General features: G+C 38.6%; 1 protein-coding gene across 1 annotated transcript in view; it reads left to right on the plus strand.

Annotated features, from left to right (window-relative positions):
• The first annotated feature begins 2,503 nt into the window (after positions 1–2,503).
• Positions 2,504–15,778, plus strand: part of LOC139715597 (PCI domain-containing protein 2-like) — a 53,870-nt gene continuing 40,595 nt past the window's right edge. The window contains exons 1-5 of the mRNA XM_071627158.1: positions 2,504–2,539; positions 5,774–5,815; positions 11,174–11,295; positions 12,501–12,566; positions 13,821–13,862. Coding sequence (XP_071483259.1) covers positions 2,504–2,539; positions 5,774–5,815; positions 11,174–11,295; positions 12,501–12,566; positions 13,821–13,862 — 308 coding nt within the window. The remainder of the gene's footprint in view (positions 2,540–5,773; positions 5,816–11,173; positions 11,296–12,500; positions 12,567–13,820; positions 13,863–15,778) is intronic.

Consider the following 15,778-nt stretch of genomic DNA (forward strand, 5'->3'; position numbering starts at 1 on the left):
GGTTGTGAGGGTTTGGTTAATCTTTACTTCACCTTTCATGAAATAAATATACAAAGAATGAGTGACAATCTACAATACTGGTACCTGGTACTAATTGTTTTTACTCCGTGATTCCCCCAGTACATAAAAAAGTAGTGTGTTCTGCTTGCCAAGTACTGTATCAGCGATATTAGATTGCTTTGAAGTCATAGTCCAAGCAGCATGCTAGACCTACAATGTAGTTACAAGCTGGACCTGATCCAGAGCTGGCATGGCTTAACTTTTGTTTTTTAAAAGAAATTACATTTTTGCATTTTAAAAATGTGCACATTGTTATTGTCACTGTTCAAAGGCAATTTGTGAAATTTGTGAAAAATAAAACCACCATGAAAACTTGAGCTCGTATAATACTGGGTACATGTAGATGTTTATATAGTATGCTTTATTGTATATATACACTGTATCTCTATGCATTATCTTCAAATGGAATGGGAAAAATACTGCAGCAAAAAGGCTTGATAAACTTGGTCTAATCATGGGTAGCAGGCTCTATATTCACTCAACTTTCAAAATGTATCTACACACATCATCTGAAATGCAGCCAGATATCATGTATACAAAATGAAGAATTTAGTTATCCACAGAATATCAGAATCCAAGATATTTTTACTGTAGATATATTAGTATGTTAGATAGCATATGGCAATGAACATGAATTACTGTATGACACGTTCATAACAAAAATAGGGGTTCAGTATAAGACTTAAGTAACTCACACACCGTGTCCCTACCATAAATAAAAATGTATCTACCACATTTTTTTCCCCCACTGAAATGGGTAAAATAACTCAGGGTACGTTTTATACACCATTAGAGCCAATATAAATACCTACTGCATGCCTGCATATAATTTGCAGACAATGCCACTAATGTGTACAGTTTATCTACCATTCTCAGCTTGCCTTTGGATGGCTAGGATAGATGAATATCCAAATATAAAGACACATCGGAGACATTTTAACCCAAACCTGTTAACCCCCAAACAGCCAATGGATGGAACCCGCTATTGACACACAAAGAAAATATAACATACATGTATAATCAAATAACAGAGAATAACTTTGGTATTTTTTATTGGTATTTTTTAGGCATTCTGCTGCATGCTGTATACATTCCTTCTTCTTTATGGCACAAAAACATATTTTCTCCTCAAAACATTTTGCTCGATTCAATCAACATGTCAGCTGTAATATGAATGGCAGTATCCACGCTCGATGTCGTCTCTGTCATCCCCTCGCCACCCCCCCCCCCCCCCCCCAGCTGAAAAGGGGGGGGGGGTGCAGTACACATGTTGCTGTCTCTAGCTCCTATTCCACTGAAACACTCTACAGATTACTGTATTTTTTCACGCTTGGCTGGGTAAGATGGACTTCGTGTGTTTTAACATTAACTACTGGAACATGGCATGCAAAATATTTGTGTGCTTTTATTTTCGTACTAGCGTCTGCGCAAAATGCGCAAAATGCGCTAAAATTCCACACCGCAAAAAATCTCCACTTTTTTAGTTTTACAGTAATTTAGGTTCTATCTTCCATTTTAACGACACATAAATATAAAATGTACCGCATTTGTGGGTAAACTCGGCCTAACCCGTAAACTCGGCCCCAATACGACCCCATTACAAGGGGGCGAGTTTAACCACAAATATGGTAATTGAAGATGAAATGACATTTGACATAACATTAACACCTGTCACCAGTGCAGTGTCAGTGTAGTTAGCAATTAGCAATTAAATTTAAAAAGAAAAAGAAATCACGCACAACATATAAAATTTTAGCATCTGAATCTATTCTTTCCATTCACCAGCACGTACGTACTAAGTCATGAGAGCAATAGCTTTTAGCAGGATATTTGGAGGATTACAAATATAGTTATCAAGTGAATTGTGGAAACTACAGAACAGTGGGTGTCTCTCTTTTTTCACATAAAATGAATGGAAGATGCGTGCGTGGCGCATATGGACAGTTGGACACAATACAGCCAGTAGTAGTAGTAGCTAACTCTCTGACAGAACCCGAGGAGCGAGCGTGATCAGCCGAGAACATGCGCAACATATTGTCTACTTACCAGCGTTTTAGGCACGTTTCCTCTCTTTTCAACATTCTTACTGGCTTTGTCGTTTTGTAACCTCATTCTCTGTTTGCTCGGCATTTTGAATATAGTTCTTGTACTACTGTTTGAAAAAAATACGACAAAATGTCGGGACCAGTCGCACTCAAGAGTCGCTTCCTACGCGTATGTTGATCTCCCACGTCAGCGTGAAAGCGTTTCCCTTTAAATATCTTCGATTTCTTCACATTTTACTTAACAAAAAAATAAATAATTATCCAAATGATAATTATAAAATACATATTAGAATGTTATTATTTAAACTAAGTCAATTTTGTGGCCAGTTTACTGACAACTATATTACTGTTTTACCTTAACATTCTAAGGACTTTTATAGATTGGCAACAGAGTCAGCATGGCGCACACAAGCTTAACTCACTACCTGCAACAGGTAAATAAGATTTCCTTTAATTTTAATGCCGAGCACTGCTTTACATGAGTGTGAGGTGAATTCCGTAGAAATATATTAGTCAGGAGTAACTGTATTACTTTTATGGTCATAACATTTAGAGTTTGGCTGTGAATAGTGTTCTTGAATGTGGCCTGTTAATCTGTTTGCAAGTATGTAGTCCCACGTACTGTATAAAGTTGAGGAAAATCTTTTTTTACGAGCGTGTGCAGCTGCAGGATCTTTGTGATGTGCGTGCAGCTGTGCACCAGATACACGGTGCACTGCACGCATGCTGCGCACACACAGCTCGACAGTTAGTGTATGCTATATGCTAGCTAGCTGTCACTGCCTGTCAGTGCAAATTGTACATTTTGTGTGCTACCAAATTAGTATACAAATAGTGAATGGTCACGAGTGCGATGGTACAAGATTTCGCACGAGGTGAAAGAGAGAGGCGCTCGCCGAGTTGAATAGTGCGCCAGTGCGCCTCATCTTTCACTGAGTGCAAAATCTGGTTCCATTGCACGAGTAAAGACCATACACTATTTATTTTATACAACACCTCGAACGTCAACAGATTTGGTTCTCACAGATTCTTGAATTTAGCACAGAAATGGCAACCATTTTCTGTGAAAGACAAATGAGTAGCCTCACAGTCGCAGTCACTGTGTATGTACAAATGTACATGTGCGAAACAAAGTTGTTTACAAAAATGAGTGACAAAAGTACATGCTTGTAAGCGCGCTTGTAATTGTTGAGTGCACGCGCGCAGCACATGTTTGTTTATTGTGACATCAGAGCCATGCAATGCATGGGACATTTTGCTCAAACAAAATTGCACGGCTGACAGCCAGAGCGTGTGATGGAACTTTTCACTAAATGTCACGTGATGGGCAATCAACCAATCGCATAGCTACATTCTAAATAGGTGTTGTATAATTAGAGCTGATTGTAATGTTTTGATCCCCCCCCCCCCCATAATGTAATGTAAACGATTACAGATTAGGTGTAACTTTACAGGTTCTTTACTTTAGATCTATATTCTGATTCTAGAGTAAAGAGAAATACATCACACAGACCATATTTGCCCTAAACCGGATAGAAGTAGGCGGGGCATTCAAATCAGTTCGAGGTACCAATTTATTAGCAACACAGATATGTACAGTACCAGTACTACAGGAATTCTTTCTTCCCTCAAACCACAAGGACATGGCATAGCCTTCCTCAATGGAAGATATGTGTAATCTCTCAAGTTACTGGTAACTCTTTTTTTCTTTTTTCTTTTTTTTTACAGGAACAACTGTGATTTATTAATTGTAAATAATCAATGTTCAAATATTCTACAAGATATTCAATCCATACTGTATTGATGTTAGCCACAAAAAAAAAGGAAGAATGCAATACAGGGCAGTTGTTGGAACATTGACAATATTTCACAAAAATGCATTACCCGTAGAATTTACATTTACTCATGATAACGGACTGACTGACTCAAACGTGTAAAGTTGAAGTTAATACCAAACTGAGGACAGATAAATATGGGTTCAAATCGTCTGGGTAATGTCAAGAAAATGAGGGAAGTTCGCAAGATGAGAGTTGGCAAGGGTGAGGTGGAAAAGTTGGAATGCTGCGCTGTCTACCGTCTGCTCCTTATGTGCAACACAGTTATCGCAGAGCAAACTAGCTGCGATCGACATGTTCCGACAAGTGTAAAAGTGTCAAAACTGTGAAAATTCCTTTTCTACTGGCCTTGAATCTCACTCAGATGCAAATATTCAAGGCTGTTGGATATCTATAGAGTGAGTTTTTGCATGTTTGGAGATCATTTGACCAACAGGTGTGAAAGTATACTAGCACCATATCTCTGAAAGCGATGGCTCAGCCTCATTGGTCTTTATACACCTTATATTGTACATTTATATAATTAGGGATCCACTCATCCGTTGTGCTGCAAAATGAGAATGTAAAGGTCATAGGTCAATCCTGTCCTTTATCTTTTATTCGTTTTTCAGCATAATTCAAGGAAGTTTGATTGATGATGGAATTCCATCTGACTGTTTATAGAATATGATATTGCAATTTAATCAACACATTTACGTCAATAATAGATTGAGGGAAAAAAAATCACAGACGTAAGTTTGAATATGAGATACAGGTACACATGCAGTAAATGGCTATTGATAACTCAAGATATAGTACGTTACCGCGGTAGTTGTGGTTCTTCATCAATTTGATGTATACAGGACTTAGCAGGGCACAGTCTTAACAGACAATCTATTAATCAGGAAAATGTTATGCTGCAATAATACAATTTCACCAGGGAAATGACAAAATGCAGAGACTCCAACTCTCCCGCTGTCAATGGGAGATCTCCCGCCAAAAGCCCATTTTTGCAAAATCTCCTGTCTCCCGCTTGAGATTTAATTTCTCCCGCTTGAAATGATTTCTTACTCTGTGTCATCATATGTTGTAAAATAAGCCTTAGATAGCACGAGATAACATCTAGGACCCTAGGGTTGGACCCTGGCAGCAAGGAACTTCACGCACATCAAGTTAGAGTCTCCCGTTTGCTAGGGGTTTCAGGCGGGAGAATCTCCAGATCAGAAGGTACTTGGGGTTGGAGTCTCTGAAAATGTGAAATATCACCCAAAAGGTACACCGGAAGTATTACAATAGTCTTTGAGCATAGCCCGATCATGGTTGCTACTTGATGCTTTCTGTTTGATTTCATTGATAACAATATATCAGGCCATAGCATCATTATCCATCACACGAGAGTGATCGCATGCCGTACAATGTATGTCAGCTTATGTCAGCTTATTAGCTGCATGCGATTCAATACTGCTGCTAGGGCGTGGTTTGATCATCATGTACTAATAGCATTCTACTGACCCACTACTGAACGGGAAGGGCGCTTAAGGAATAAAAGTTGTGTACTACGATTGAAATTATTTTACACTTTTGATCTCGAAATACTCCAAAAACAAGTCATTATCCCAGCGAAGAAGAATTTTCAGCCCTTTTGAGAACTATGTGTTAGCTTTAGGCGTGTCTACGATGTTGAAGCTTTGTGTCACAACTATATCGAATGATTTTAGAGCTTGTTAGAACAAGGTAGTTCCACCTGACCCGGCCTTCATCCCCCCCCCCCCCCTTCCCAATTCTGCTGTGGAAGTTATATGATATGGTACAACAGGTGTTCAATTAGCTCTGTTCATCTCTGCTTCATTACAGGTGGAAAATGGCATCAAAGGGGGAGATGGCTATCTCTTGGCGGTGAGTACCTCGGTTCCCTAGAATCATCAGGAAAATTATATTTAAATGTGTGTGTTCAACAGAGTAGAGAAAAAGTGGAAATTTTAGCACTCCGTGTACTACTTTTTAGATCACTTAATGTTTAATATCATGTAAAATTTAGGTATGGCAGGGATACTAAAGAAAGAGATGTGCACAAAACTTTCCACATTGCAAAACATGATGTCATTTCTTTGGTAGCTGACAAAGCTGTTGTGAGATGATCTCCAAAAAGAAGAAGAAGAAGAAAAAAAAAGAATAATTGAAATTAGGTAAATGAATAGGAGCAGATAGGGGTAATGCCAAAATTGAATGATACTGGACAATGGAGGCATTATTAAGATGCTGCAAGTCGGCAATCATGAAAATCGGTTTTCTACCGAGCACTCAAAAAAAGCTTCCATGTCACATGACTATATTAGAATTTTCCCCAGAAGGAGTTGCATTTATATTGTACCAGTTGGCGAGAAAGACAAGATGTTGTCATAGCATTTCAGAAGTTTGTGATAGGAAATAGCCTCTGTGTTTGAATGGTGTAGAAACTTTGTCTAGATAGTGTCCTTGATTACAATGATGGAACCAGTCATGGGGAAAATGTTTTTCTTCCCAAAGTCATCAACTTCATGAGTTGTCACTTCACAACTATCACATGATATGACCACATGATCTGAAGGATTTACAGCTAAATGACTTCAGACATTAAAAACAGATGTAATCTGTGCGTTTGTTTGCTCAGTGTACTTTCAGCTTTCAATGCACTATTGCTTCCATTGAATGATTTCATGTGCTCTCTTGTTTCTTTACTTTTTCTTCATGCTTCAAATTCATATCATTCTCAGTGTTTTTGATATACTGTAAAACATGATGTATTCGCGGCATGAAAATTTCGCGAATTGGAGCCGACGGCCTTTCTCGCAGCATGAAATTTTCGCAACTTGCCACTGGCATCCAATGCATATTGTGTAGGCAAGAACTTTCGCATGCATTTTAATTACGTGAATGTTGCCGCTCACGAAATTCGCGAAATTAAAATGCACGCGAACATTCCTTGTTTTACAGTAGTTGCTGCCTCTGTTTGCTGTTGATATTGTAGATGAATGTAGAGTCAAGGTAATGCATGATTTATATTAGCATTGTAAGAGGAAGAGAGAGAGAAAAAAAACCATGGCTGACATGCAGAGAGACATGCGTAAACACACAAACACAAACTGCAAAACAAAGGATGGTATAAGAAATCTGTTTTTTTTTTTTTTGTTAAAGGTCAACTATCATTTTGAATTGTTTTAATGACGTTTCTGGAAATGATGTTGATGTTTGATTTCGCTTATGATTGAAAGTCAGATGCATTTTTAGGGGCTCAGAATGTTTTAAAAGGTGGGGGTGGGGGAGGGGGCTGTGGACCGGAGAGTGTCAAGATCAATGGTACTCCCACTTAGACAAAAAGAATCTAAGGACAGAACCTTTGGAAATCCATCAGTGTTGTGATTTTTTGTTTTTGTTTCATTTGTTTGTTGTTGTTGCTGGGTTTTTTGGGTTTTTTTGGATGAGCCAAAAAGGTGAGGGGCTGCAGCCCCTCTTTTTATACGGAAATAGAATAGTCATGGCGTAGGCCTTTAAAGGTTTCACATCGTAGGAAAACAGTGATATCAGGAATCAGTCACAATTTGTGTGGATTCAAATTGGATGAGGTGATGATGTCATCACCATGCAATGCTCCAATTGGCTTAAAATTTGTAGATGTTTCATAATTATTTTGATTGGTCCGTGATTTGTCAACACTAACCCCTTTCTTTTAAAGAGTCGTCATTGCTTATCTATAGTAACTGTAGAATAATTTGCTGTGAAGGACGTGATTTTGTCTGCATTGAACTCTTGTTAAGGGAAAAAATAAACTTTGGAAACTTGTGTGTGTAGGTCAATGGGAGACTTGATGGAGTAATGTTGTCACCACCTCATCTGACACTGACTTTGTGTGTGTGTGTGTGTGTGTGTGTGTCTGTGTGTCTGTGTGTGTGTGTGTGTGTGTGTGTCTGTGTTTGTGTGTGTCTGTGTGTGTGTGTCTGTGTGTGTGTGTGTCTGTGTGTGTCTGTGTGTGTGTGTCTGTGTGTGTGTGTGTGTGTCTGTGTGTGTGTGTCTGTGTGTGTCTGTGTGTGTGTGTCTGTGTGTGTGTGTGTGTGTGTGTCTGTGTGTGTGTGTGTGTGTGTGTCTGTCTGTCTGTCTGTCTGTGTGTGTGTGTGTGTGTGTGTGTGTGTCTGATGTTAATGAAACTTTTACACATTTGTTTTATTTATTTCGTTATTTATTTAATGTCTTCTTTATGATAGCAGGGTAGTTCCTTTCAAGCCGCATGGCCTGCTTTCCAAGGGAGCTCTGCCGTAACAAATCACATATATGATACAAAAAAATATATATAACAAGCATATATAAACACATACAATGATACATTTCATAAAAGTGGAGAGCCTCTGTAGATAGATAAAGGGAGAGAGAGGGAGAGAAAGAGAAAGCGAGAAAGAAAAGGGACAGGAAGAATACATGTGTGCAACTTTCAATGAAACAAGAAATTAACTCAATGTTTGAGTGCCCCCTCCAGGCTTATAGAGTTAAAGGGTGTGTACAGTTCTGGTCGAGGTGAAGATTTAGCTTTTAACATTTTGTGAGATATTCAGAAACCACTCTATGAGATGTCAAAGAGCATGCAGTTCTATGGGGTATCAAAAGTGTATTCGATGAAAATCGGTTTTGAAATGGCTGAGATATGGGCAAGTCCAAGATAAGGTCCCCTCAGAAGGCAAAATTTCATCTTTGCTCAATATTGACATGTTTGGTATCATTTTGAAGCTTATGAGTTGAAGTTTTGATTTCCGTGGAGGAAAAAATGATATTATGTAAATTTATGCAAATTTCAAGGGCTTCATTTGCATATATGTGAAACACAGCGTTACGTATGGGACATTTATAAAAATTCATATTAATTCAAAGGAAAGCAAATGATATTTGATTAATATGTGGACATAAGAAGTTCATCACATAGTTTAACTTGGTATGAAAATTTAGGGATTATGTAAATGATTATGCAAATTAGCTCGTGTCCTATCATGAGATGTCCCATACGTAACAAAATGAGGTCATTTTTTTAGGTTTATTCTGAAATTGCTAAGGTTATTTTAATGCCCTTTTGGAAAGTTCTAATTTATTGTTTAGAGAAATTAGATACCAGAGAAAAGAGAAAAAAAAAGTAAAAGAAATATTTTTTATTAGGCATTGAAATAATGTTACGTATGGGACAAATGCGTTACGTATGGGACATCCTCATACATATTGCATGTGAATGCATGTAGCTAGCTGGGAAGGTCTCTCAGTACACAAATGGTCAATCATCCTGAAGAAAGCATCCCAACATTGTAGCTACTTTTTGAGTTATAGACACTTGAAACAATACATGAACTTGACTGAACAATTTTCAGAAAGGGGGAGGGGAAAATGGCAAAATACACAATGAAAAATCAGCATTAAAGGGATGGTATACATTGTAGTTTTTTGTAGAAATGGGGATTCAGTTTTCAACATTTAAAGAGATGATTGGAAACCAATTATATGAATTACTTAGGAGCATAAAATCCTAAGACTAGAGGAATTCAAAGTTTATGTGATGGAGATTCAATTTGAAATGGTTGTGATATATATATATATATAAATATAAAAGGTAAAATGATTTTTTTTTAATTGCAAGTGATACACAAATTGTCCTTATTCAGTTTTCAGTAGTAGCCACAACAAAATTCATTGGTATACATACTGAGGTGTGACTCGAATCAATGACCTGACTGCTAGACAGACATCATATACAATGTATCTACTCGATCACTGGGGTTCCACACAGCAGGTATTGCTTATTTATTAAACTTAATATTTCTTGTGTCAAGTTGTTTTTTATTGAAACTAAATGGCAAACTGCCCTTCATCAATGGAAGTAAACACTTTAAACTACCAGGTATTCAATTTTTCAGTAGTAACTATCCTGATAAAAATAGGGCATACATACTCAGGTTGGTCATAAAAAATATAGAATATGATTGAATGTGATTATGATGGTAAATATCTGGGGAATATTGTTCCCTTGTCAATCTGGATCAGTATTTCAGTAATTTCAACTGATTCCGCCTCAATAATTATGCAAAAATTTGTTTATGGGTATTTTGCAAAATTATTTTGCAAAATACCCATAAACATGCTTCTCCACACACTTAACGAATGGGGGACAAAGGGCATGGATACCCAGGTTGGTCATAAAAATATAAAAATATGATTGAATATGATTATGATGGTGAATATTTGGGGAATATTGTTTCCTTGACAATCTGGATCAGTATTTGAGTAGTTTCAACTGATTCTACTTCAATGATTATGCAAAATACCCATAAACATGGTTCTTCACACACTAAATGAATGGGGGACAAACTGTCCCATACGTAACTGTCCCATACGTAACACGTCATGTCTGTCTTTAATTAGAACCTGTAATTAGAGCTTTTTGCCTAATGACATGAAACTTACCTGTGATGATCTTGAGTGTTGTGACTTTCATCACAGTGAGTTACAAGTTGTAGAATGAAATACTTTCAGAGAGTTTTGAGGTTGAAAAAAATGTTCAAAAAAACAAATTTTTTCTGGTCCCATACGTAACGGCACATATTTTCTCTTTTAGAATATAATTGTCAAGGTCATTTTTCTCAATTTTTTACAAGATTATACTTCTCCTAGATATCAATCACCATGATGAAGTTCAATATGATCAAAGGCCATTAACACTATTTTTCAGGTCATAAAAGTCTCTGAATGTCCCATACGTAACGTGCGTGTTATCTTGGACTTGCCCATATCCAAAAACAAGGTGAAACAAAGACATACTAATAAAGTTGGGGCATGTCCCCTTTTATTATTAGCACTTTTTTGGATATCTCAGCCATTTGAAACCCAATTTTCATCAAATAAACGTTGAATCCTTCTTAAAATTACATGCTCTTTGTCCGACTTTCATATTTCATAAGAGGCTTTTCATTATCTCACTTAGGAATGTTCAAAACATGAATCCCTACCTCAACCAGTACTGTACAGTCCCTTTAAAGCTGATTACAGAGCAGCAATTCACTTCACTCATCACAAGGTATATCTGGCTTTAATAGCCACTGAAAAGTGAACTAATTCTGATTATGCAAGATATCCTATCAGCCCCATGACATTTCGGGGAGGGAGGGGGATTTTTTCTCTGTTGTTGTTTTTTTCTTTTGGAGTGGCTTACATGAGTTTATGATTACGACCTTGCTTACGTCGGTGTAGGATAACCTGAGCTTTAAGCATCCGCACATCGCCAATCCCAGACTACACCTGGAGAGTCCGGAGGGGGAGTGTGAGCAGTGGTTCATTCCCCCCTACGACGAAATGGTGGCTGCCCATCTCAGGTAAGCCAGGATGAGAATGCTGATAATGATCTTGATAATGAATGTTTCAACTATTAATCATTATCATTGCCACTGACATTATCACAATAGTCTTCAGATCGTGGGATACCAGTCAATGGAATTCTGGTGTTGCAAAAATGGGTTGAATTTTATCTATGCCTAAGGTATCTCATGATTGGTAATGTTTTAATACTTTGGTAAAAGTCTGCTCTCACCAACCCTATGCAATTTAGTGGTAAATGCTGTGTCATTGTATCATAAGCAGTATTGTTGTATTATTATTATTATTATTATCATTATCATTATCATTATCATTATCATTATTGTCATAATCATTACTATAAAGCAAGATATTTTTGTGGCAAGAAATTTTTGCAAAAAAAAGCCAACAGTCATTTTCATGGCATGAAATTTATGCAAATGACCACTTGCATTCAATGCATGTAGTGTAGAAGAACTTTTGCATACATTCTAATTTCATGAATCTTGGCTCAAGAAATTTGCAAAATTAGAATGCACTTGAACATTTCTGGTATTATTATTATGTTATTATTATTATTATTATTATTATTGTTATTATTATTATTATTATTATTGTTATTATTATTATTATTATTATTATTATTATTATTATTATTATTGTTATCATTATTATCATCATCATCATCATCATCATCATCTTCATCTTTATCAAGTAATTTATGCAGAATAAACAAAGACAGTAACAATGATCAGGGCGCGCACAAGTGGAGTTTGATATTGGATGTACGTGAACCAGGTAGGGCTGTGTGGTTAAAGGGTAAAGTCGGCCTAATGACTGTGGTCTACTGCCATTTTCATCAGTGCTTCAAACTTGACTCTTTCTGTGGCAGTTTTTATTATCTGTTGCCCTAAGTCAACTAGATTCTAAAACACTCTCTTTGTTTCTTTCTTCTTTTCTGGTGTGGTGGGGGGGGGGAGCTGCATTATAAAGAATTACAATTTATCAAAATTCTGTTCAGTACACTGGGATGACTGAAGACTGATAACATTAAGACAATTAATTTTAACTGTATGAAACAAGGCCTCTGGTATGCCTTCTTGCAGAAATGTAATATAATGTAAATCTGCTATAGTATGTTCTAATCAGTCATCAAATTGGCAACCCTTATCAAGGTTCCATCTTTCCTTCTTCCTAATCATGATTGATGTCATGTCATCCACAGGTGCTGCTGGTGTGTAGCCAACCACGATTTCATTGAGGCATACTCACTGCAGAAAGTTGTGGTCCAGTATCCTTTGCCTGTGCAAATTATATAAATATTATGTGTACATGCAGTAGAACATACTACAAGTGTCTGTATTATTACATGTCTACTAGTCTAGCTTCCAGACGTTAATTTGCCATCTATTATTGTTATGATACTTTTTTTCTTTTTTTTTAATGAGAATGCAAAGTGTAGTTTTGATATCATTATGAAATAAGTAACATTATATTTGAAACTTGAACCTGGAAAAAAAAAATAGGCATGCATGACATATCACTTTGTGTGTTTGTGGGGGCGGGAGGGGGGGGGGTGGGGGGGGGGTTGTCTCTGCACCGATTGGTGATGAGGATGAGATGCTAATGGAGTTAGAGCTGTCTGCAACCCAGACTAAGTGTTCGCTGGTAGGAAACCCTTTCCCTGTTCCTCGCACATGCATAAAATGTTCGCACGATTACTGGAGGGGATCCGCACGCCGTGTGTCACGTACATTGTGCATCACATGTATGCTTTACCTGATTTGCGCAAATGGCAGGTTTTTTAGGAGAGCACATTTATGTGCATCAGAACATGCATGCATCAGAGCATGCATGCATAATGTGTTCCATGGTTTGCACCCACCTACTTTTCATTGCGGCTCTTCTTGTGCTCCCATGCGTACAGAGCATCCCAATTTGTGCCTCATGCTATGATGCACGCAGTAACATGTACAATGTTATTTATGCTTGTATATTTGTGTATGCACAACCCATATGCATGGGCACTGTCATGGGCAGGCATGTGCACACACAGATCAGGGATTTTGTTTTGTTTTGTTTTGTTTTGTTTTTATTTTTTTGTCAGACAAACCAAATGACACATACACGCAAATGTATGTGTGGACTGTGCACACATGTATGAATATGTTTTATTGGCCCTCAAGCATTACACTATTCAAACTCCTCTACAGTGGTATCATGTTATTTTTTTTTTCAGACTTTTGAGATATAGAAAAAAAAAAGATTTTACAATATGCAAAGGATATATTTTTTTTTTCTTTTTTATGGGGGGGGGAACTGTACCATGCTTTACTAAGCAAATTAATTTTATTTTTTTTATATTGCTTGTTCACTTAGAGTTAAACTTCTGTTCAGAGCACTCTTACTTGAAACATGTTGACAGTATTCAAAAAAAAAAACAACAACAACAACACAGGAGACATTGACATTGAGATGTGAAAGATGAGAGAAAGAAAAAAAATGCTACCATGGATTAACTTCCCTTCATCAAGTTTGTAATCAGAGCCTTCAACAAGGTCTTCCAGAGTCAGAAAGATGAAAATTGGTAAGTCAGAGATCTCGTTTCAACCTTTTTTATGTCAGTTTGGCAGTGTTGCGGTTGGTCATAGATACAGTATACGGCATAGATTTCACAGGGCTTTTATTTTCGCAAATGTGCAAGATTGGTGCTATAATTTGCGAACTAAATAACTAACACACAAAAAAAAATAAAAACTCTTATCCTGACTTGAAGGCGATGTGCAAGTGTACATTCTTCATCCACTCCCATGCTTCATGATCGCATATCTAACTGCTCGCTAAAAAAGATTCACGAAAAAGTAGACGCACTAGATATATGGTATTGTAATGAAATGAGGTTAGAGCACTGAAGTTGGTGTCTCTGGTACGTCTGGGTAGGACGTAGGGGGCGTGCGGTGACCCCATGACCGTATGAGTTTCGATGGGGGTCACGGGTCGCACGTGGTTATACTCTCGCTCGGGTAGAAGGAGCGAGGAGTGGTGAGCTGACGCTCGTCGGGGGCGGACGTGTCCGCGGAGTCCCCCCGTGGTTTTGTAGTGTATTGTACACTAAAGTCTTGTAACGCTGTGTGTATCGGCCATTCGTGCGGCGATACAGTGGTGCATCGTGTCAGGCGACTGGTCCTGACGGGTAGCCGGATTGGCGAGTACGGTAATAAAGTTCTTCTTCGCACGCACTTCGATTGTCATCTCGGTGACTTATTGATGCTTTCTCTACGTGATGATGCGATATGATGTGATCCTTGTGAGTCTGCGTGAGGTGTCCGCGAACTTACCCAAAAAAGATCCCACACAATAACTGGAGAAATCCGGTTATATTACATTGGTGGCAGCGGTGGGATGGGTTGCGTGGACCAGGAGACTGCTATAACGATCATTTTCATGTTATTGTGACATATTTTGCATTAGAGGAGAGATGATTAATCCTGCAGTGCTATAGTAGTGCCCTCGTTACGAATGCCTACTATATTTTTCGTTACCTGCAGGGTGAGTCTGGATCAGTAAATTCATCTTGCGTATATTTCGTCCTGCAGGTGAAAGACGCTTGCAGGTGAAAGGCGCCTGCAGTTGAAGTTGAAAGGCTCCTGCAGGTGAAAGGCGCCTGCAGGGGAAGGCGCCTGCAGTGAAGGACGCCTGCAGGCGGAGGCGCCTGCAGGGGAAAGGCGCCTGCGAGCGAAGGCGCCTGCAGGGGAAAGGCGCTTGCCGGCGAAGGCGCCTGTATTGTTTTAGACTTTACGCAGCCTGGAGAAGATAAAGAGAGAACAGCGCCTGTCAAGAGGACCCTATAGCGCATGCAGTGTCAGCGGTGCCTTCAAATTGAATGCCCCGTATGCCTGCAAGTTCATCTGTCAATACCGACATCATGAAGTTGAAGTCGTTTGAGAGGCAGAAGTCTACGCCGGAAGAAAATACAGTAGGACCCTACTCGTCAAAAAGAAATAGTAGCGCCTGTAGTGCCAGCGGTGCCTTCACATTGAATGCCTGCTATGCCTGCAGTGTCGTTAGTAGTGCCTTCAAATCGAATGCCTGCTATGCGTGCACATGCATGTTTTCACGATCAGACCGAAACCCTATTCCTGGTGCATTTTAATGCAATTCTGCGTTGCTACACATCCTGACAACGGAAATGACAAGGTCCGTTCCTGGTTGTAGGAAGGTTGTCGGACGTGACCTGCCGAACACAAGAGAAAACATCGGAAAGAAAAGCTTTATGCACCTGGCTCGAATGAAACAGTGCTTTGGTGAGCCGTTGTTGCAGTTTTGGATCGAGGTTGGTGGAGGTATTGATGCTCCTTTACAGGAGCCGGATCGTCATGTCCTCGTGGCACCATGCACCTCGGAAGTTCCTCAACGAAGCTGCAGACGTTCGACTAGAGTCTGACCCTATCGATTTGCACACCGGCAAAGATGAATCCATTTCTCCGACGTTTTCCATACTGA

This window comes from Diadema antillarum, unplaced genomic scaffold, assembly GCF_040938485.1.
Source record: "Diadema antillarum isolate AM-2024a unplaced genomic scaffold, OU_Dant_1.0 scf00000052, whole genome shotgun sequence".
Taxonomy (NCBI): Eukaryota; Metazoa; Echinodermata; class Echinoidea; order Diadematoida; family Diadematidae; genus Diadema; species Diadema antillarum.